This window comes from Odocoileus virginianus, chromosome 5, assembly GCF_023699985.2.
Source record: "Odocoileus virginianus isolate 20LAN1187 ecotype Illinois chromosome 5, Ovbor_1.2, whole genome shotgun sequence".
In the NCBI taxonomy this organism is placed as follows: Eukaryota; Metazoa; Chordata; class Mammalia; order Artiodactyla; family Cervidae; genus Odocoileus; species Odocoileus virginianus.
The window spans coordinates 55,451,660-55,476,103 of NC_069678.1; the positions used below are offsets into that span (position 1 = coordinate 55,451,660).

The 24,444-nt window shown below is 37.6% G+C and overlaps 1 protein-coding gene and 1 non-coding gene across 2 annotated transcripts in view; both read left to right on the forward strand.

The window, feature by feature from the left end:
• NEGR1 (neuronal growth regulator 1) overlaps window positions 1-24,444 on the forward strand; it is a 973,420-nt gene that overhangs the window by 740,667 nt on the left and 208,309 nt on the right. Inside the window, exon 5 of the mRNA XM_070467931.1 lies at window positions 3,784-3,904. Within this exon, the coding sequence (XP_070324032.1) occupies window positions 3,784-3,904 (121 nt within the window). The remainder of the gene's footprint in view (window positions 1-3,783; window positions 3,905-24,444) is intronic.
• TRNAC-GCA (transfer RNA cysteine (anticodon GCA)) lies at window positions 16,478-16,550 on the forward strand. Its single transcript has one exon. It is a non-coding gene; the product is annotated as a tRNA-Cys (tRNA).

The window sequence follows — 24,444 nt, forward strand, 5'->3', positions numbered from 1 at the left end:
GCATTCTTTTTTCTTTCATCTTGCTCAATTTCCATCTTAGTTTGTATCACTCCCTTACTGTTTATTTATTTACTGCTTACACATTTGTGTACATGTATGCATACATACAAACTCAAGAATCTTAGTCTTATGAGACCAGGGATGTTATGTTTTTTATTAATGTAGTCTTCAATAAAAAGTACCTGTTGATTTGATGAAGGAATGAAGAATAAATAAAGGGATGGATCTATTTCCTCTTGTACAGTCATTTTCAAAAAAGGCAGAATAACATGCATAATGGTTCATTCATGTCCCAAAGAAAAATCAGTACAGTTTTCAAGTTCAAGCTTATAATTTTAGCCTCAAAATGAAATGTATTTGATACTGTCCTTTCCATATTGATTACTTACACCCCATGGCCCTTTAATTCTCTAACACATAAAACACTCTGAGGACCTTTTCTTACTCACAGTATTAATTCCTGTTTCATTCTTTATCTAGGCTTCCATATGTCATATTAGTATCTTTCTGTTTTTCAGTGTCCATTTCAGCACCCGTGAACCCTCTAGACAACATGATTGTGTCCCTTTAACTTGTATGTTTACCAAATGTTGAACCATATGTACACTGTACTGCATAAAAGGCTTTTAATGACAAATTAGATTTTTATTTAGGTTCATTACGCCTGGGTTTTCAGGCCATGTTCTGGATTTCATGGTTTTGTTTGTAATGAGTCATGGCCCCCTTGACAGACAAGAGAGTAATTAAACTAGCTAGGTTTTCAATAGAAACTTGTGATGAATCTCCTGTTGCATATGTTATTTCATCTTCAATAATAGTTGGATATCATAAAAGATTATGGCCTCATAGTGTGACAGAGAGAGAAATACATGAAAGTCTGTGAGAACAGAGTGAAAATATAATCTTACCTATATCTCTTACAAGCAAAACAGTGTCATAATAATTGACAATAAGTGAGTTTTTATTTGTAGATATCTTTTGTATTGTTATTGCCTGATAAGGGGGGGATGTGCATCTTTACCTAAAAAAGTTAAAACTTATTAAATGGTTCTTTATGTTGAATTAGAGAGTATGTATGTGTTTGTATTTATGTATATATAAATGTGCTTATGTATATTCTTTCATTTTCTTATTCATACTTCTCAAAATAATTTTTCACCAAGTTATTAGCAAAACATCTATAAAAATATTTGTTTGCAAATATCTTTCTAATTGAGACTACTATTAAAATTAAAAATACCACAGAGAAATAGAGGGGCTATAAATTCAAAGTAAAGAGTCACCCTTAACAGAAAATGATTAATCTGCTCAGGTATTTTTAAAAGGAAAGGCAATGTTCTGTTGGAAGAGTGTTTACAGTTTTTATATTCACTACATATTGAAAAATCATTAAACTCTGTACCTTTTTATTGCTTTCTAAAGAAACTTAAAATATATTCAAGGTGCACACTTAGTCAAGTCTTTTGTCTGAATGAATTAGTATTTGCATATTCCAGGTTCCTGTTACATTGACAAACAAGCACATGAAAATACACTTCACATTATGTCATTAGTAAAATGCAAATTAAAATAGAGATACCATTACAAACCTATTAGAATGAACAAAATCTGAAACACTAACTCCAAATGCTGATGAGAAAATGGAACAACAGGAATTTTCATACATAGTTGGTATTTTCATACATACAAACTTTGGAAGGCAGTTTGTAAGTTTCTTACAAAACTAAACATACTCTTATCCTATAATCTAGCAATTGTACCTCTTGGTATTTACCCAAAGGAGTCAAAAACTTACATCCACACAGAAAAATGGATGTTTAGTGGCTTTCCATGTAATTGCCAATGCTTAAAGCAACCAAGAAATTCTTTAGCAGGTGGATGGATAAGTAAACTGCGGTACATACAGATAGTGAAATATTATTCAGCGCTAAAATGAAATGAAAGCATAAAACACTGAAAATGTGATGCATTGGTCTATCAGGCATAAGATTGCTTTGAATATAGAAACTTAAATAAACTTAAAAAAAACATATTACTAAGTGAAAGAAGCCAATATCAAGCCAATATGAAACATATGACACATGTTATATGACCCCAACTACATAACATTCTGAAATAGGAAAAACTATTAATAAAATTAAAACATTAGTGATTGCCAGTAATGGGGGAGTAAAAAAGAGTAAGCAGATTTAGGAGGATTTAAAAATAGGAGAATTTTAAAGGCAGTGAAAATATTTTAAATAAAATGGCTTATGGGTACAACTCCTAAACTCATCTACTTAACTTTTGAACCCCATCTCAGTCAATGGGTATTTCTAACTTTCTACCTAAGCCAAACAAAATCACCCTCATTTTTTTTTACATCTCTCAAAAAGTTCTGTTGGCTCCAACTTCACAACATACCTCAAAGCCAGTAACTTTCCGCTACCTCAGGTGCTACCACCGTAGTCTGAGCTGCAAACATCACGTGCCTTACTTACTGTAGCAGCTTTCGTCCTGGCCTCATGATAATCTTTTCTCAAGCAGCCTGAGTGATGTGGTACTTTTAAAAGAAAAGCCAGATTATGTCCCCACTGTGTAGTAGTTCACCATCTCATTCAGAGTAGAAACCAAGTCCTTAAAATTGCCCTCAAGTTCCCATCTAATCTTCCATCCTTTGGCTCTATTTATTATTCAGGGTTCTCACAGAAAAATAAAGCCAATATATATGTGCATATCTACATATACACACATACACACAAACATATATACACATATGTATATGTTAGTCCCTCAGTCGTGTCTGTCTCTTTGTGACCCCATGGACTGTAAGTCTGCCAGGCTCCTCTGACCATGGAATTCTCCAGGCAAGAATACTGGAGTGAGTAGCCATTCCCTTCTCCTATGCTACAATGAATATTTTTAAGCATCATTTTGTGCCAGACACTGTGCTTTGACCTCTGAATAAGCAGAGATAAATCAGGGATTTATCCTGCCTTTAGGCAGCTGACAAGGAAGCCTGATGTATCCATCATTACAAGACAAAAAGTGTATGTTATGAGAGATTTAGAGAAATTATTCTGAACAAAGGAGAGCTATTTCCTGCCAGAGCAACAAGGAAGAGTAAGGAGATGGTGACCCCAAAATTTGGGCCTTGAATCTGTGGAAATGGGGAAGAATAGCATTCCAGGTAGAAGGAAACACATTTTAAAAAAGCACTAACATGATAGGGCGTAAGGAAAAACATAGAATAGGAAGAGCTCAGACTTTGAGTCAACATGCCTGACATGAAATCCAAACTCTGCAGCTAAGTAGCTGTGTGACCTCAGACAAATTATTTAACCTCTCTGAGTTTCAGTTCTCACATTTGCAAAATGAGGATAATACCGTTTAGCTTAGAGCATTACTGTGAGGAAATCATGAACATAAAGCACGGAGCCACCATGACTGGCTCCCAGCCGTCACTCAGGGAATGAGAGCTATTATTAAAGTGTAGTTTGACTGGAGTACAGATGAAGTGTTCCCCTCAACAATGCCATTTTTCCAATAGGAAGCAAGGCCAAAATGTATTGCATTTACTCTGCACTCCCTAGGAACATTTGTCTATTTGTCCAACGTGAAAAATGAAGCTGAAAATAACTGGTCTCATATGAGAAGCATAAAACACTGAAAATGTGATGCATTGGTCTATCAGGCATAAGATTGCTTTGAATATAGAAGGAATAAAAATATGTGTGCTATATTTCTGTTGAAGATTATTTTAACTAACCCGCCAGTTTCTTTCTTTCTTTGTTTCTTTTTCAGTTGCTCCTACAATTCAGGAAATTAAATCTGGCACCGTGGCCCCCGGACGCAGCGGATTGATAAGATGCGAAGGTGCGGGCGTGCCGCCTCCGGCCTTTGAGTGGTACAAAGGGGAGAAGAAGTAAGGACTTTGTGATTATTACTCTGTTTCAAGCACTTTGAGCTAATGGGTTTGTGTTTCAGATATTTACTTTAAACAGTTCCTTTACCTGGATTGAATGATTCTTAGCAGCCTTCTCTGGGGCATGAAGAGGCCCATGTGGGAGGGATGAGTAGCTAATAGCATCCAGAAGAAATGTCCACTTTGGTTTATATGATCTCAGAAATGCCAGCAAATTCCCCATCACTGATGCCTTTCATTTCTTCCCCTCCCTTCGGAGCCAGCACACCATTGCTCTTTCTGGAAACCATGTTTACTTGGGAAATAAACCAGCTCTTAAAGGACTTGGGCCCAGCTTCCATGAGAGCACTCCAAAAGCAATCAGAGCTGCTGACTCTGCCTGGCTTCCTTGATCAGCCTAACCCTTTTACCTGCCTCCCTCTCCCTCAAGACACTTTAACATTTTGTTTTTACAGAATATGGCATTTCAGGTATTCTGTCACTAAAGGGACTGTAGAGGGATAAATTGCATGGTTGAAGGACTAACAAAGGGAATTTTAGGGCTACTCTAACATCAGCTGTATGTGATTGTCCCCTTGAGGGGCTTCTGAAAGCCTTAGCAAGAGCTGTTGAACAAGAGAAGACAGGACTTAAGGACTTTCTCTTTACTTTCAACCAGTGGGCTCATTCAGACCTCTTCACCTGTTCTTATCAAGCCAACAAAGAAGAATGGGACCCCTGTGGATTAAATGGAAGATGTAATACAGAGGAGAGGATATCATCTATTTTATATATATATATAAAATGGCTTCAAAATTAAGGAGGGAATGTATTCTAGAAAATGTTAGCTTGGACCATATGAAATTTACACTTTTTTTTTCAGTCAAAAAGGCTAAATATTGGCAGTCCCATACTGTTCAACATAAACATATAGGGTTTATTAAGTGTCATGTCTCATGACTAATTACAGCTAAGTGTCTGAACAGAAAACAGGTGAAATCACATAAGAACTTAGATGTTGCCACAATGGATGAAAATGGATGTGACATGAGTAGGTACTTTGTTTCTTAAACTGTAATCAAAAGAGGTTTTATGAGAGATATTCTCCTTTAACATCAGCCTTAACAATAAAACAATAAAAGGTATCCCCATAACTATCTCATTTGTTTTGGATAACTGATAGTGGATTCACCCAAAATTTTTTTTGCAGTTATTTTATATGCAACCTCTTCTACAAGTTGGGCTACTTAATTTCTAATTCTTTTTGCTAATTAATTAATGTTTTTATTCATTTGAAATCTTGGTGGCTTTTGGAAGCTCCCCTATATTTTTATATACCTAAAATTAGATAAACTCATCTGTGGTCACCCTCATCCCAACCCTACAAGATTATATATTTGGCAATATAGCCTTCCTCAGATTTCCAGGTTAAGAAGTTTTCAGTTTGTGATGATCAGTAAACATCTAGAAGCATGGTTCTCAATCCTTTGAAAATTCTGAAACCCTTTGTTCAAATATAATCCTATTTGAAAGCCCACTAAGTAATATCTGTGAAAGTAGGGGTGAATGGAGTCTCAGTTCTATCTACTCAGAGCTCCCCTTCCATTAGGATGTCCTTGTAACTCCTTCCCCCATCCCTGGTTCTCCACAAAGCACACTTTAAAAAAAGTGGCTTAAATTATTTTACATATCTTTCAAATTCACTTTTGAAACTGTGTCATGCCTTTCTGAAAGGTTAATGAACAGGATTATTCTTAGTAGCACAAGTGAGAACCCCTTTGTTAAAGTCCATTTTATTTCTACTATTTTTTGCATGTGTGCTATATCTCTATCTTCCACTTTCCTAAATTCAGTGACCATTGTCAAAAAGACTACAACAATCCTCACCCCACTTGCCTGGCCTATACCAAAGGCAGAAAAGAGCCAAGTGGTGTCTGCAGTCGTGGCTTCAGTGTTTGTTTTTTTTTCCCCAAGTGCAGAGATGGACTATAACATTTCAAAGGAGTTTAGAACCACTGCTAAAAGAGGTTGATTAATTCTCCCCAATCAGAGCCCTTCCCTACTATACTCATTCACAGAAAAAAATCTAGCAGCTGTGAAATCAAATGCACTTTCAAAGGCAAATACATATTTTATGTAAGAATGAAGTATACATTTATCATTTGTTAGAGCTGTATTTGAAGAAATATCCAAATTCTCAAATACCACTAGAATATATAAATCTATCTTCTCAAAATTACAAAAAAGCAAGTTTGAATATATTTAGGAAGTGAGAGAAAGAAAACTTCTGCTTGTTGAATGATTGTTGTTACACTCACTAAGTGCATCTACCATGCTACCTTCAGGGTCCAGGATATTTTAAATATTTATTTTATCAAAATGAAAAGCTACCTATGTGATAAGTGCTTGCTGTTTAACATTAACCCATTTTATTTTCACAACAAACCTATAAGAAAGATAATATTTTTATTCTTACTTTTTCTGAAGAGAAATCAAAGCACAGTGTATTTATAAGTACTTTGCACAAGTCTATAGTTAATGACAGAGCTGGAATTTGAACCCAAGAAGTCTTGCAAATATTCAGACGGAGTTCATGGAATTAACCTCTATACTGTGACACATGGTATGGTCATGGGACCTCAGGATCTATCAGAAATAATTTGAAATGTCAATGTTAAATGCCAGGATAAAGGCATTTCAGGTAACTTATCAGTTAGCAAAATAAGACTGCACATAGAAACACTCGCTTATACTTTCTCAACTGGTTTAGTCAAAGACACAGAAATAATGGAGTCAAGATAACTAGACAGAAAAGAAACATATACAGCATGTTTTCAGGTTGTTTTCTTGACCTCAAGGTTGTTAACAGGAGCATGAGGCTGTCAGAGACTCTCTTGGAACAGAGCAGAGTTTTTACAAGATCTGGAGAAGTTTTATTTTCTTAGTTTTATTTCCTTTTATACTTGAGGCTTACAGAAAAATATTCAGAAATAACTTACTCTCTTCATATACTTTTGTGTGTACGTGCTCAGCTGTGCCCAACTCTCTGCTACCCATAGCCCACCAGGTTCCTCTGTCCATGGAATTTTCCAGGCAAGAATACTGGGGTAGGTTGCATTTCCTACTCTAGGGGATCTTCCTGTCCCAGGAATCCAACTTGTGTCTCTGGCAGCTCCTGCATAGGCACATGGATTCTCTACCCCTGGCACCACCTGAAAAGCCCATGTACTTTAAGAGATATTTATAACAATTCATCTTGCTTAGGTCAAGATTTTCAAAGCCAGATTTTCATTCAGATAAATATGAGCAAATAAACACAAAAAATAGGAGGAAATACCTGATCATCTCTAATCTTATCTTTGCCTATAGTTGTACCACATCCTGTAAAATCTTCTTCTGTGCACTGAGAATACTCTGCTTGAAAACTTAAAAAAAAAAAAAAAAAAAAGACTCTGCAAAATTAAGCACAATTTAAAGACAAGGAAGAAACATTATCAAGGATACATTACTTCCCAGGACCTTAAAATTATATCTCATTTATTCTTCAGACCTCTGTGAGGTATGATTTGTTATCTTCAGTTTACTGATGATGAAATTGAAATGTAAGAAACTTAACTTGTCTAAGAGCACTCACATAAAAGATGCTGTCAGGACACATTTTACACTTGTCAGCCTCTCAACCTATGTTCTGTCCTTTGTTTACATTGCCCTTATTAGTTTTCTGTTGCTAAGTAACAACCCAAAATTTAGCAACTTCAAACAGGAAGCTTTTGTTCTCTCAGTATGTCTGGGTCAGGAATCCAGGAGCAGTTAGTGGGGTATGGCTCAGGGTCCCTCACCTGGTTCCCGTCAAATGTCACCTGGTGCTGATCCTCTGAAGGCCTGACTAGGGCTGGAGGATCAGCTTCTAAGACAGCTCATTCCCACGCCCCACAAACTGGTGCCTGTTATTGACAGGTTGTTTAGTCATTGTCTTGTCCAACTCTCTCGCAACCCCATGGACTGCAGCCCACAAGATTCCTCTGTTCATGGGATTTCTCAAGCAAGAATAATGGAATGGTTGTCATTTCCTTCTCCAGGGAATCTTCCCAACCTGGGGATCAAACCCAAGTCTCCTGCCTTGGCAAGTGAATTCTTTACCACTGAGCCACCAGGGAAGCAACCATTACTAACAGAAGGTGTCTGTTAATCACTACATAGATCTCTAAATAGGGCTGCTTGACATCTTTATAACAAGACAGTTGACTTTCCCTAGAACTAGTGATTCAAGAGAACATCATAGAAGCTGTTCATGACCTAGTCTGAGAAGTCTCTGTCATTTCTGCAATATATTATTGGTTATAAAAGGTGACCCTATTCAAAGAGGGAGAGATTACAGGGGAACATAACTATTAAGAGGTGAGAACCATCAGATGCCATCTTCAAAGATGTCTGTTACACTGTCTCCCTTATGAATGATGTAGTTGTTTATACATTGGAAATATTAGCCATTTGACCTTTAGTTTATTGCACTGTTTAGGTAAGCATTATAGCAATGACTAAAGTTATATATTTGTTATGAAGATATTATTTCTTTGTATAAAGTAGTCCAGGCTTCCCAAGTGGTGCTAGTGGTAAGGAACCTACCTGCTAATGCAGGAGACATAAAGGATGTGGATTTGATCCCTGAGTTGCTAAGATCCACTGCAGGAGGGCCCAGCAACTCATTCCAGTATTCTTGCCTAGAGACTCCCATAGACATAGGAGCCTGGAGGGTTACAGTACATTGGGTCTCAAAGAGTTGGACATGACTGAAGTGACTTAGCGCACATAAAATGGTCATTTTTTTAACACTATAGTCACTTTCAGCATACCTGGCAGGAACAATTTTAGTAGGCTAAATTTTACTCTATGTATAAATACATTAACTGTTGGGAGAACTAGAGTTTAGACTTTGATTATACATAGAACTAAAAATTTAAACTTTTTTTAAACTAATTTATTATAGTTGGAGGCTAATTACTTTGCATTATTGTGGTGGTTTTTGCAGAGAAGATTGATAAGAAGAAATACACTCCTTATCTATAGTGAAAGGACACTTTAAGTTAAGCAAATAATGTTTTTGATGATATGAAATTAAGTTAATCTATGGCTTGAGAATAGTACATTCACTTAGGATTAAGACTAAAAACATAAACTAAATTTTAATAGCCTAAAATTTAAATAAGTATTACAAAAACAGATTTTATATCATTTTGTGGAGATGATAATACCATCTTGACTTACATAAGAATTTTGTTATTTGTTTACTTATTTGGATTACCTCCTATTGATTTTTAGCCATCCTTAAATCCAGGCCTGCAATTTAGAAAGATTTGACTTCTTATTTTGTATGAAAAGTTTAACTGCTCCAATGTTTTAGAATGATGCATGCTTTATTCACTGCCTATTTTTAAGCAATGTCCCATGTAGCCATGCTTTTTAGAATTCTTTATTCTCAACAAGGTTTCTTTCCTAATAATCTATCATAATTTAAGATAGTGATACAAAAGTTACAAATAAGATAAATAAAAATTTCATCCCTGAATGGAAAACAAATATGCAGTAAAAAACTAAAATGATCAATATATCTGTTAAATAGCAAATGTGTAACTACAATTGAATATATTTGATGATGAGAACTTATAATATTTTGACTTTTGAAGCAATGGATATCAAATTTAGTCTATGAATTTTTGCCATTCTTTACTACAAATATCCATGTCAGCATACCTCTCACTTCAGAATCCTGTAATTTGTTCAGTTCACACCACTACTTCAAAGGGAATATGATGAGCAGTACCTTATTGCCTGTTTTAAAGGATTTATTATCTATGTGCATAAAACATGCATGCACATGTTACACAGTGTATTCACTTACCACTTAATGGATAGGAAAATGCCTAAAATCAGCCAGGTGGAGTGTGCCGGGTTCACATTACACAGAAGTATGATGACCTTTTTCAATCAGGTAAGGTTTTCACTTTAGGGAATGATGATTTTTTTTTTTTTTACTGTTGGCTTTACAGAGGTGAGGTGAACTTGAGAAATCATAATGAAGAGGAAAAGGATTCCTCTCCTTTTTCCTATTCTAGATTACTTACTACTGGATCATCTAGACAGGCCAAAAATTTCATTTGAGTTATTCATTTTGATGAAGGAATATAAGAAGGAGGGTCTTCTTCCTTTCTTTTATTTTCAAGGGAACCAGAAAAGTGAGATAAAATATTTCTCTGTGTCTTCATTGATCCTTTTTTTCTTTGCTGTTTTTCATGTAATTTGTGTGTGTCAAAGTTATGAATACATACATCACATTTGTATAACACTATGATTTTCAAGGACTTCCCCAGTGGCTCAGAGGTTAAAGAATCTGCCTGCAATGCAGGAGACTTGGGTTTGATCCCTGAGTCAGGAAGATCCCCTGGAGAAGGAAATAGCAACCCACTCCAGTATTCTTGCCTGGAGAATCCCATGGAGGGAGGAGCCTGGTAGGCTACAGTCCATGGGGTCGCAAAGAGGCAGACACGACTGAGCGACATCACTTTTCACTTTCACTTTCATGAATTTCAAAGCATTTTGATATATGGTAATTTAGCAAAAGAAGGACATTTTTGCATTTCACTTCTGAGAGAATCAACTCTTTAAGCTTTGGGTGCTATTTGAGAGGCAGAAAAAGTAAAAGAAAGAGATAAATATATAATAGTAACAATTTAAATGGCATGGACTCCTACTCCACTCAATATATGTTTCAGAAAGACATGCAGTGGGAGACATATTCCTGCTACTCCTTTGATCAGTCTTCATTTCTATTTCCTCTGATAGTGTGAGTATCTCTCTATTCTCAGGGAGATTTTCAGGTGGAAAATGTGTATATAATATAACATGGTTCTAAAACAAAAACCAACTATTTCATCCAGTGCTTAACAATAGAGAATGATGTAAAACGTATTTCACAACTGTTTTAGAATACATATCCCTATAAATGAAATTTAAAACTTGGCAAAATTACCAAAATATGCATACTTATTTTTAAATTATGTACATGCATTTCTGAACTAGTGTATTGCATATATTAACTGAGCTAAAACAGATAAAATTTAGGAGATGAGGTATAAATGAAGCTTAAATGGACATTTTATTATCTTTTTCTCATACTCTAAGAGATCACTGTACTCACCCTGAAGGGCTTGCCTTCCATTTTGGAAACTCTTGTGAAGTGTGTTAATTTAAAATAAGGAAGTTTATGGAATTGTCAGTGGCAACCCATTCTTGCCTTAGAATTCCATGGACAGAGGAACCTGGAGGGCTACAGTCCATGGGGTCACAGAGAGTTGGACACAGCTGAGCGACTGAACGCACATGCAAGAGCAGTTTTAATGGCATGCAACTTTTATCCTATATGCTGTTTGAAGTCTTACATCACATATTATATAATCACTGCATATTATGTTACTCATTCCTTGCATAATTCTAACTAGATTATACCTAAGAAAAATACAATCTCATAAAGGTAAAATGACTTGCAAAGGGAATTAAAGAATGGGAAGTAAAAATCTAATTTCAAGGAAAACTTGGGAGGTTGATGAATATATTTATGGCCTTTATATTGATGGTTTCACTTTATATTGAGGTTATCCAAACTCATTGAGTAGTATATATAAAATATGTAGAATTTTATATACATCGATTATACCTCAATAAAGTGACCTTAAAATCAAAACAACCACCCCCCTAATTTCCTGACTTTCATGTCAAGATATCCCTCTTCTAGATTTTATACCACAATTTGATTATTCAGAGGGGTCTAGAATTATAATTCTCCAGACACACACACACACACACACACACACACACACACCCTGCCCATCACCCGCCTTGTCCTCTCATTTGCAAGGCTGTTACTACGAGTAAGTCATTACATATTTTGATTTAGAAGGGTACTGGATCATCTAGACAGGCCATAAATCTCATTACCACCCCACATTAAAAATGATCTTCTCTGCCTACCTGAGATTTTCTTTCGTTGCATCAGGCACTTATCTGTGAGGTAATTTGTGAAATCTGAAAAAGGAATAAGTCCCCGCATTGAAAGAACTTGAATTTCTAATATTATCTCATTATTATGTGTTTGCTTATTTTTATTAGTATATTAATTTCATTCTGATGATATTTCACTCCTTTTTACAACCAAAGTCTTATCAATACAACTTCATCGCCCCTGTGATGACTTAGTCATTCAAGACCAAGTTGATAAAGGGTAAACATCTGAAACAAATATTGGGATCTGGAGAGCACATGTCTGGGTAAGACATAAGGCATATTGAAAACTTTGGGCCACTCAAACAAGGTTGAAAGTGGACTAACTCTAGTTTGCATCTCCTGACTTGCAATTTGTGACCTGTCGTAAAAATCACCAAAATGAAGTAAGTACCAAGAAAATCCTAAGAGAATCCTAAGTCAGTTCCTTAAAAGTGCACATCAACGGTCAATTCAACTCAAATCAGAGCATTAACAAATGCTTCCAGAGGGTGGGGAAGGTAGTTTTTGTGCTGGAAAACAAAGAATGACTAGAATTTCCAAATATTGCAAGGAGTTGAAAATAATCATAAGCAAGGAAAGAATACCGTCAATTCATATGAGCATTGTGTGGAGAGTTTGTTATGCCTCAGGATACAGGATGTGAAATCTGGGGTATGTAATAGAAGGTGGGTTTAGAAAGGACCCTTAGGGCAAGACTTGAGGGATCTTAAATATCATAAGACATTTGGGCTTGATTCCATAAGCCATTTGGGGCCTTTTCAAGAGTAGTAAAATGATCTACTATTCATCATCACAAAACATTTCTGGAATCAGTTGGGAAGAATGGATGGGAAAGATATAAAATATGGTTTAAACTGGGGTATTGGTTGTGCAGTTTAAAAGCAAGAGAGAAAAAATGTAGTATTTGTGTATTTCAGTGTCTGATTAGATACAAGAAAAGGACAATTTGAAGCTAATTCCAAGTTTTCTGTCTCAATAGCAAAGTTGAATGCTAAGTTATTAGCTGAGATTAGGAACACAGGAACGGAGAAGGCAATGGCACCCCACTCCAGTACTCTTGCCTGGAAAATCCCATGGATGGAGGAGCCTGGTAGGCTGCAGTCCATGGGGTCGCTAAGAGTCAGACATGACTGAGCGACTTCACTTTCACTTTTCACTTTTATGCATTGGAGAAGGAAATGGCAACCCACTCCAGTGTTCTTGCTGGAGAATCTCAGGGACGGGGTCACACAGAGTTGGACACGACTGAAGTGACTTAGCAGTAGCAATAGGAACACAGGAAAAGAGATTTGGAAGAATTCTGAGTGCCAAGTTTGCTTGGGAGGCATACTGAATGCAGGTGTTAATACTGGATACACGGTCCACAAGCAAGCAGGGTTTTGGTTGTGTTCTTAAAATGCATAGTGATATTTCCAAAGTAAACACTTGGCCTTATCACTCTGTCCTGGAATCCTTCAGTGATTCCTGACTGCCCCTGGAATAAAGTCCTAAGAGTACAGCATGCCTGGGAGGCCTTCACGTTGGAGCCGCTGTTGACCTGTCTGGCTGTGAATCTGGCCATTCTGCTGTCTCAAAATAGCGGTTTATCCATCCTGAAATAATCAGTTACCAAACTGTGATATGATCTCTGTCTTTCAAGCCTCTTCATATGTTGACTGTTCTGCTTATAAGCCCCTCAAACACACACACACACACACACACACACACACACACCCCGGCTACCTTTGACAGGTACCTCTGCCTTCCACTAGCCCTTTGTCTTAACTCAGATGTCACCTTCTCTCAGAAAACTGCCCTGAGACTTTTGTGCTAAAAGAGGAAACTCTCCAGATGTACTCCCATTTGCTCACCTCTATCAAAGTACTTTTTCAAAAACTCTTACAGAATTCATTATTTATTTATTTATTTATTTTTGGCTGTTCTGTGTCTTTTTGTTGCCCGGGCTTTCTCTAGTTGAGGTGAGTCGAGGTTACCCTCTAGTTGTGATGCACAGGTTGCTCATTGCAGTGGCTTATTTTGTTGCAGAACATGGGCTTTAGGATGTGCAGGCTTCGGTAGCTACAGCATGTGGGCTCAGGAACTGCAGTCCTGGGCTCGAGAACAAGGCTCAAGAGTCATGGTACACAGACTTCGTTGCTCTGCGGCATGCGGGGTCTTCCTGGATCAGAGTTTGAACCTGTGTCTCCTGCACTGGCGGGTGGATTCAGCACCAGTGAGTCACCCAGGAAGCCTCCTTGAAATACTCTTTTAAAGCATTCTCAACCTTTTTACTTTCCCATCTCTCCTCCTAATATAATCTACCAGGGAGTAAGAGTTCTGGTGTGTTAACCATCATGCTCGCAACATCTAACAGGGTGTTTGTAACAAACTCTGTTGTGAGAATGAGTTGTGGCCTTTTCATAATGATAAAATAGAGCCATTCTAGTCTTGATACATCTTCAAATTGATAAGAGACTATTCATAGAAATGTATCATCACCTTAGAGTGTGGAACACTGTAAACCCAATGTGTGATTATAGAAAGGAAGCTAGTTTCTGTTGCTCAATTCTGATTTCCCAGGATTTCTTCTTGTCAACTCGGTCTCTGCAAAGTGGTTTTGTTGGTATATTGTAGGATGAAATTTGACATTAAAATCATAAGCACGTTGATATTAGAAAAGCAGTTGAAGCAGAAAAGAGAAATCTAGACACAGGCCAGGCTGTCAGGGATACAAGACTCACTGCAATCAGGGAAATATTGACATCTGCACTGTAGCCTTTGTTTATTTGGTATAGGGTTAAAAGGCGATATCATTCCTGTGCAAATCAAACTGTCACAAGTAAGGCAGCCCAAAGGTCTCTGATCTAAAATTATTAATTTCATTAAAATTGATGAAATAAACAAAACATACATTTTAAATAGCCTAATAAAGTCTAAAATCATTAAAATGTCCTAATATATTATAATAATATTAATTTATTCAAACATGCAACTAAAGATAGAAACCCCTTGGGGCTAAGACAGTGATGCATGATATCCTCCAGTCTGTTCCTGGGAATAAATGATACATTGTTTTTGAGCCTTGAGTGCCAAACAATACAGTAAACCAATAGGTTGCTATAGTAGCATGTTCACATAAATTTTCATGTCTCTCTGGTTTCTAGCAGTTCCTCTCCTCCCTCTTTTTACTTTTTTTTATCTACCCTGCACATCTGTGAAAAGCCTAGATGAGGTTGTTAATGTGCATATAATTGATACTGAGTTTGGCATATCTTGAAATCATGATGCCATGATCCTTTCAGTCACTCTCCTAGGTCTTTTCTTTAAAAATAATTTCCTGTGTGCTCAATATTTAATATTTTTCTGCCATCTGAGAGGAGATGTATCTGTTCTAAGAAACAGACTCTATCATTGAACAATAATGACACCTATCATATATCCAGTACTTACTGTGTTTGATATATATGTGTATATATGTGTATAATATTGCATTTTGTATGTTTAAAAATATTCTTTTATTAACACTTTGAAATTGGCTTCATTTTCCCCATTTCATAGATGAAAACCTAAGCACTAAAAAATGTAAAAACATAATTCACTCAGTCAAAGCACACACTTACTGTATAATTATTAAATGCCCAATGCTCTGTTACATACTTAGAATATGATGAATAACAAAACCAGCCAGGATCCTTGCCTGAATGGAATTATACTCTAATGGGGAATGTGGAACACAATCAAAAGCCACACAGATATATAACTTACAAAGAGATGTATTTGATGTTATGATGATGATTTGATCAAGTCAGAGAGAACACAGTAACTTCAGAGCATCACTAAAATTCAGACTTTAGAGACAATTCTGGGCTTAAATATATTGCTTTCTTGTTAATCTTCTAGATTCTGTTTTTTTTTTTTTTTTTTTTTTTCTGTCAGTCTTGGCACAGCATGCATGTACACTATGGGGAGAGATTTACTACCACCCAAATATTTAGTGAAGCTAGGGGGAAAAAAAAACAAGCAATAATTGATACTCAAGAGGTATGTGTGTGTGAAGGAAGGTGACCTGAGGAGGTGAAAGCAGATTTCATGCTTCTCATCTTGGGACCTTGAGTAGCCTGAAAGGCTGACTCCACTGGAGGCCAAAGACACCTGATGTAAGGCGTGGCATTGCTGTGCATAATTAAGCCCATAATAGATAGTTAAGAGGCCTTTAGCTTATCTGAACTGCCAGAGAAATCACCGGACAGCTATCTGAACCAAACCCTACATTTTTGTTTGACTGTCTGTCCCACTTGTTTCACCTCGTGGATTGAACCTGGCTTTCTTGGTATGAATGCCACATGAAAACTTGGTTATTTAGCACCATTAGTTTTATTCCTTGCTCTAACTTGATTTCCTTCAACAACCCATGATTTCTGACTTGTCTCTCCAAATTCAAATACAATATCCTGATTTCCATTGGTGGTTTCAAAATATCAGTTGCTACTTTTGGAGGATACCAATATTCAGAAGACCGAGATTTTAATTTTGGTTCTACAACTTATCAACTGGGCTTCCCTGATAGCTCAGTTGGTAAAGAATCTGCCTGCAATGCAGGAGACCCAGGTTCAATTCCTGGGTCAGGAAGATCTACTGGAGAAGGGATAGGCTACCCACTCCAGTATTCTTGGACTTCCTTTATGGCTCAGCTGGTAAAGAATCTGCCTGCAATTAGGTAGACCTGGGTTTGATCCTTGGGTTGGGAAGATCCCCTAGAGAAGGGAAAGGCTACCCAATCCAGGATTCTGGCCTAGAGAATTCCATGGACTGTATAGTCCATGGGGTCGCAAAGAGTCAGACGTGACTGAGCAACTTTCACTTTCACTTATCAAATGGTGGAAAATAAAATTATTTATTTTTTTCTAAATTGTTCTTTTTTGTCATCTGCAAAAATAATGCTTACCTCATAGGATGACTATGAAGATTTGTTGATCATACCTTTGAAAATGCCTAAATGTCAGTTTCCCACACTCTTAACACTAAAAGTTTTTGTATAATGTTGAAGTTTCTTAGAATAACTTCTGTCATAAATGTGTTGAGAATGGCTATTATTTTCCACATTCATAAACCATTCCTGCTCACACTGAAAAGACAGAAATAGTCATGAATTCAGAGGCAGATATACATTTTTAAGCTGAAACTTTAACATTGAAGGTGTCATTATAAGATGTGTTGTACAAGGACCCATATGCCATCTCAGTGTCATTTTCAGATTTTCAGATGTAGCTAAAACCCTTTATATGCTACTAGTATTATATTTGTCTATTTCTCTTTGGTTCCTAAATCAGTGCCTCAAGCATAGGAGATATTTAATAGTCACTTGATGACAAAATTAAACTTTTATTTCCACTAATACCATATCAGAGTGTTTACCATCACCCGTGACTTTCCCTGAAGCTCTTTTTTTGAACTGTACTTTTAGTTCATACTATGACTTGGAACTCCACAAGCCTGAACTCAATTTCTGGAAGTAATGTTCCTTTTCTTTGTAAATATAACTCTTATGATACCAGGGCTGCTTATTTTCCCCTACCACCTTCCATATTTCCTATGCTATCACCCAAATACCAGTTAGTAAGCCTGTATTCATCTTATCCAGTTGTATAACTTGATATATTATTATCAGTGTGTGTGTGTGTGTGTGTGTGTGTGTGTGTGTATGCATGTGTGTGTATAGTCACTCAGTCGTGTCTGACTCTTTATGACCCCATGGACTATAGCAAGCCAGGCTCCTACGTCCATGGAATTCTCCAGGCAAGAATAATAGAGGGGGTATCCATGCCCTTCTCCAAGGGATCTTCCCAACCCAGGAATCGAACCCAGGTCTCCCGCATTGCAGGAAGATTCTTTACCATCTGAGCCACCAAGGAAGTCATATTATTATCATATTCTTTTGTATTTCTAGTCTAATAAAAGATCTATTATCATTTAAGAACACCTCTCCCATTCCTATTGAAAGTTGTTTTTTTATTTTTTTGCAAGTTATTTTAATAATTAAATTGTTGTTATCTGACACACTCATATATGGTTCCTATACTAACAATGGAGTTTTCCTGTGACTACTTGCACCTGAAAGCTTCAGTTAAGTTCAGTTCATTTGCTCAGTCATGTCCAACTCTTTTCTACCCCTTGGACCACAACATGCCAGATCTCCCTGTCCATCACCAACTTTCAGAGTTTACTTACTCAAACTCATGTCCATTGAGTCAGTGATGCCATCCAACCATCTCATCATCTGTCATCCCCTTCTCCTCCTGCCTTTAATCTTTCTCAACAAAAGCTTGCTTCTCTAGAAATATCTATTGTTATTCCTGACCGGAAAGGCAAATAAAAATTATAGTCCCAAAATTTGTAGTGAGGCTGGATTTATATTTTAAATGAATGAGGTCCAGTTTAGTTGTCCCATTTATTTTTGCAACTTTAACAATCAGTGCTAATGGCTAGATGGCCAGTTTTGCTGTTGTGATATTGCTCTGGGTTCTTCTGGCTATCCCAGATAGATACTGTTTAAGAGAGGTTATTATTATAAAGTTTGCTAACGTAGAGAAGTACCATAGTTGTTAATATGCTTTCCATGTGCTGCTTCTGACTGACACTGAAAATATGAAGAACTGTTCTAATTCATAACTAGTTAATTGGTCAGGCTGTGTCAGTTATGAGTTGGCAGAAGTGAAGTGAAGTGAAATGAGCGTTGCTTAGTTGTGTCTGAACCTGTGGACTATACAGTCCATGGAATTCTCCAGGCTGGCATGCTGGAGTGGGTAACCTTTCCCTTTTCTAAGGGCTCTTCCCAACCCAGGAATCAAGCTGGAGTTTCCTGTATTGCAGGCAGACTCTTACCAACTGAACTCTGAGGGGAGCCCAGAATCTGCTGGCAAAGCAAATAGCCTTCAGTTCACAGATATATGAGATATTAACAAAAGACAGAAGAAAGAAGAAGGAGGGCAGTGGTCCTTGGTATGTGTCTTAGTCCATTTGAGCTGCGACAACAAGATACCACAGACTGGGTAGCTTATAAACCAAAGAAATTTATCTCACAGTGCTGGAGGCTGAGAGTCCAAGATCAGGGTGCCAGCATGATTGGGTGAGGATCCCTTTCTGGGTGTCAGACTTCTCATTGCATTTTCACATGGCAGAAACAGGTAGGGATATCTCTGAAATCTCTTTTATGAAGTACTGATCTCAACCATGAAGGTTCTACCTTCACCACTTTTAAGTTCCTCCCAAAGACCCACTTACTAATACCATTGTCTTTGGGACTTAGGATTTCAATATATGAATTTGGCGGTGGGGGGATGCAGATCATAGTGGTTTGGAACAAACTCCTAGAGGTAGCAGAGGGTAGAGGAACTCAGAGTCCACAGTAGTAGAAGAATCTTATATCCACAGGGCCCAACGAATAGTAAAAATGCAAAAAAAAAAAAAAAAATGTTCAGGCATTTCTAAGCAGGCACCATATGCTAAGGAATGTCATATTTAATTCCTAACATAGTAGAGTTTGGTTTTTTTGTTTTTGAGTGGAGGGATTATAATAAAACACCTCTCATTTTATAAGCTAAGTATAAGAACCATTCTCTTAGAACTTGAAAGGGTTAAGTATCTAGGAAAAGAGAATGAACTCCTGAAAAGGCAATATTATAGTTTTTTTTTGTTCTCTGGTTTCACTGCAAGTTGTGTTGTGAACTATTTCTTGAGTTGCCACTTTCAGATTTCATATCACTGATGCAAATAAAGAAGTCTGGATTCAAACAAATCTAGAATAAATATGAAAAATCCAGTGGGTCCAGGATCATCCTGTGAACAGGCTCATGGCACATGCTTGAAGCCAACTAAGGTTTTTTTTTTTTTAAACACAGAACAGCAATTCAATTTGTCAAATGTATGTTTAATATAAAAAGAATGACTTTCTAGAAAATATAATTATATTTAAACATATTAGAAGAAGCCTGTTTCATTAAAAAACTCATCATAAAGATCTCTTTTCTTATTTATTTTCAGTCAAGCAGTGAAATTACATTAGGGTTACTTGTGATGGGACTTCTAGGCATAGTTCATTTTTTTTGTATCTATTAATAATAAGTATTAATAATAATAACTGATATATTCATATATGTATATGAATATATATGATTCTTTTTGAAAAAGCTTCAGTAATAATGTGTTGTTCAGCTTAGACCCTAATCACCCAGCATAAAACTCATTTGTATAGTAATTTTTAGAATTGATTTAAATAGCTGAGAAAGCTTTCTCTACTACTATCTCCAGATAACTGTAGGAAAATCATAGAAATACACGCTCCAGAGATATATCCCATCTCAGAAGTCACTCTCCCTCCAGGTCAGCTTTGGAAAGAGTTCCCCAGTCATATACCAGGCAAAGACAGGTTCTTCAATGATGCGTGAGCAGTCAGTACTTCTAAAACTCCCCGGTATAGAAGAAAGTAAGCTTTGGACTTTTCCAGTTATCTCAGAGATAGCTTCCTCTTGGGGAAGAAAATCCCCCCAGGGAAGATGCTTTTCTTTTTTATTGGCCATAATCACCTGCCAGGCTGATCAGAGCAGAAGGAGCTGCTACTGCTAAAGTGCCACTAATGTGCCACTCTGTTTAAGAATGCACATAACACTGCTGGCTAGGGGTCAAAAATGGGTCTGCACATAGAGAGTGTGGATTCACTGCATGGTTTAGCAACATCTGGGGCTTTGCCTTCAGATATATCAAAGGGCAGAGAGTTGGAACCCAGCTCAGAAGAACAGCCATAAGGAACATAAGCAAACAGTGCCATGAAGTAACGGAGTATACCCCCTTGGGATTTTCTCTCCAGAGTCTAGCCAAATCAAGACTCTGACAAATGAAACAAATCTCTTCTCAATTCTTCAGTAGCAAAATGAGTCTTGGTTTTGGTAGATGGGACACAAAAGGGAGTTAGTAGTCTAAGGAGTTGCTGAGTCCTCTGGAGGATGCAGCCATAGCATTTTTCCCCCCAATTATTTTTATTAGTTGGAGGCTAATTACTTTACAATATTGTAGTGGTTTTTGCCATACATTGACACGGATCAGCCATGGATTTACATGGATTTACATGTGTTCCCCATCCCTCCCATCTCCCTCCCCATCCCATTCCTCTGGGTCTTCCCAGTGTACCAGCCCCGAGCACTTGTCTCATGCATCCAACCTGGACTGGTGATCTGTTTCACACTTGATAATATACCTGTTTTGATGCTGTTCTCTCAGATCATCCCACCCTCGCCTTCTCCCATAGAGTCCAAAAGTCTGTTCTATACATCTGTGTCTCTTTTTCTGTCTTGCATATAGGGTTATCGTTACCATCTTTCCAAATTCCATATATATGCTTTAGTATACTGTATTGGTGTTTATCATTTTGATGTTGTTTAGTCTCTAAGTCATGTCTGACTCTTTTGTGACCCCAAGGACCGTAGCCTTCCAGGCTCTTCTGTCCTTGGGATTTCCCAGGCAAGAATACTGGAGTGGGTTGCCATTTCTTCCAGGGGCTCTTCCTTGATCCAGGGATCAAACCTGTATCTCCTACGTTGGCAGGCGGATTCTTTACTGCTGATCCACCAGGGAAACTATCAGACATGGGCTTGCCTAACCGTGGGTGGTTCAGCTGTGAGACTCCACCTGCCAGTGCGGAAGATATGGGAGAGGTGGTTTCAGTCCCTGGGTCAGGAAGATCCCCTCCAGGAGGAACTGGCAACCACTACAGTTCCTTGCGTGGTGAATCCTATAGACAGAGGAGCCTGGTAGGCTACAGTTCATAGGCCCGCAAGTTGTTGAACATGACTGAGCATGCACACACAATTTGATTTAAGCCATCATGCTAAAGCTTGAAATCTGCTATAACGAAGGACAATGAAACTGTGGATTTTTATACATACCATATACTATTGTCTAAAAGTAAATTTACTGGTGTGATGCAGAAAAATATGTAAGAATCACTGTAGGATTTTATCATAAATATTGATAGATTTGCAATATGATACTATACTGAGAAGTATCAGTCTCAGTAAAGTTGCTCAGTTGTGTCCAACTCTTTGCGACTCCATGGACTATACAGTCCATGGAATTCTCCAGCCGGAATACTTGAGTGGGTATTTCCCTTCTCCAGGGGGTCTTCCCAACCCAGGGATCGAACCCAAGTCTCTCACATTGCAGGCAGATTCTTTACCAGCTAAGCCACCAGGGAAGTCCAAGAATACTGGAGTGGGTAGCCGATCCCTTCTCCAGTGGAACTTCCCAACCCAGGAATCAAACCAAGGTCACCTGCATTGCAGGCGGATTCTTTACCAACTGAGCTACTAGGGAAGCCCCATGATATAGATGTTTAAAATTTCCATGTCCTAGATATTTTATGCCATATTTTCTTGTGTCAGAATTGGAGGTCATTAGGTTTATAGGTCAATTGAAATTTTTTCAATACTTATTAAACTAAAAATTTTATTAATCTGATTAAAATTTGGGTTTTGGATAAGCCAAATTCAGCTATGACAGGAAATGTAAGTAATTCCCAGATTAATCAAGCATGGTTGCTTATTTTAATCTTCATTTAACTACAGTATATTTTATCTAAATTCAGATGCAAGTCACATAACATAATGCAAAGGAGTTCAACCTAAACTCTCAGGGGAATGTCAATTATTAGCATCTTTGTGATTAAAGAAATACTTAATACTAAAACTTGAACACATTAAAGAAGAAAAATTAACAAACCGTTTGAGCTAAGAGTTTCTGTAGCCCATGTTATGATTAGCACTTTCTTTCACAATAAATTTTGGGGTTAGTTAGGGAGAAGTTATTATTTGGTTGGCTTCTCATTATAGCAAATTTCATATTTAGGGAGAAGTTATTATTTGGTTGGCTTCTCATTATAGCAGATTTCATATTTAGAGAGAAACATTCTTACAGGGGCCACTGAAGGGGACTTAGTGATCCCTGTGTTGTGGGGATGTTATTCAACCTTCATTGACATACGTGAGAGTGTTAGTCACAGTCATGTCCAACACTTTGCAACCCTATGGTCTATATAGCCCACCAGCCTCCTCTGTCTGTGGAGTTCTCCTGGCAAGAATACTGGAGTGGTTTGCCATTCCCTCCTCCAGGGGATCTTCCCAACCCAGGAATCAAACCCAGGTCTCCTGCATTGCAGGCAGATGCTTTACCATCTTAACCACCAGGGAAGCCCTATTGACTTATGAACTATGTATTATTCACCTAAGATACCACTATTACGTGCTATGTACAATTCAAACATAAAGTATGTCCGTATGGCCTTGCCTTTTGAGAAATTTAAAGCAATTCAGTTTATTTGGGTAGAATTATAGAAACTGCTAAAGAGAACAATGCAATATTTTGGTTTTGATTTTATAAATTCTACAACAATTTGGAGTGATACGCACAGTAAGAGAAAGAGATACAGAGAGAGGAAAGTCATGCAGTAGAGTAGGAGAGATAGGACATAGATCAAGCTTACATGAGGATGGAGAGATCTGGCTGTGAGAGATAAAAGGGAATGGTGACCACTGGAGAAAGATTCAGGAAAAGAGTGAAGCAGAAGCAATCATGTGAAGCATTGAAAATGGTAGAACTATGCCAGCCTATCTGAAAGCCTCTACTGGTAAGTGTGGAAAAGGAAAGTTGAGCATTCAGGGTGGAATCAGGTAAGACTGAATCCTATATTGAGGTCTAGAAAGGTTAAAGGACTTTATTAGGCACATTACTAAAATGTGGCACAGATAGGCTGCTGCTGCTGCTGCCTAATCACTAAGTCATGTCCGACTGTGTGACCCCATGGGCTGTAGCCTGCCAGGCTCCTTTGTCCACAGGATTTGTCTAGGCAAGAATACTGGAGTGGGTTGTTATTTCCTTCTCCAAGGGATCTTCCTGACCCAGGGTTTGAACCGGCCTCTTCTGTTTGGAAAGCAGATTCTTTCCCACTGAGCCTCCTGGGAAACCAACCAAAGATAGGACTCAACTTTAAATATTACCCTCAATATTATATTTAGCTTTTTTTTTCTCTTTGTAGATTTAGCAAGTCATCTATTTGGGTTGTACCTACAAAGTAGCAGTAAAGTGTTGAGTCTGGACTCAGAACCATCCTACCACAACTATAGGATTAACTTTCATGAAAGTTATCTAAAATTATCATTTGAAATAGCCTAGGCCTCACCAGGTGGCGCTAGTGTTAAAGAACCGACCCCTGCAGATGCAGGAAACATGAGAGACTTGGGTTCGATTCCTCAGTCAGGAAGATTCCCCGGCGGAGGGCGTGACAATCCACTCCAGTATTCTTCTCTGGAGAATCCTATGGACAGAGGAGCTTGGTGGGCTACAGTCATAGGATGGCAGAGAGTCAGAGACAACTGAAGCAACTTAGTACACAGACATATTCTAGTCAACTTTTTAGAAATTAGGAGTTTGCGTTTATTTAATTTTTAATATTCAATCCCTTTTATTTTTCCTTGGCT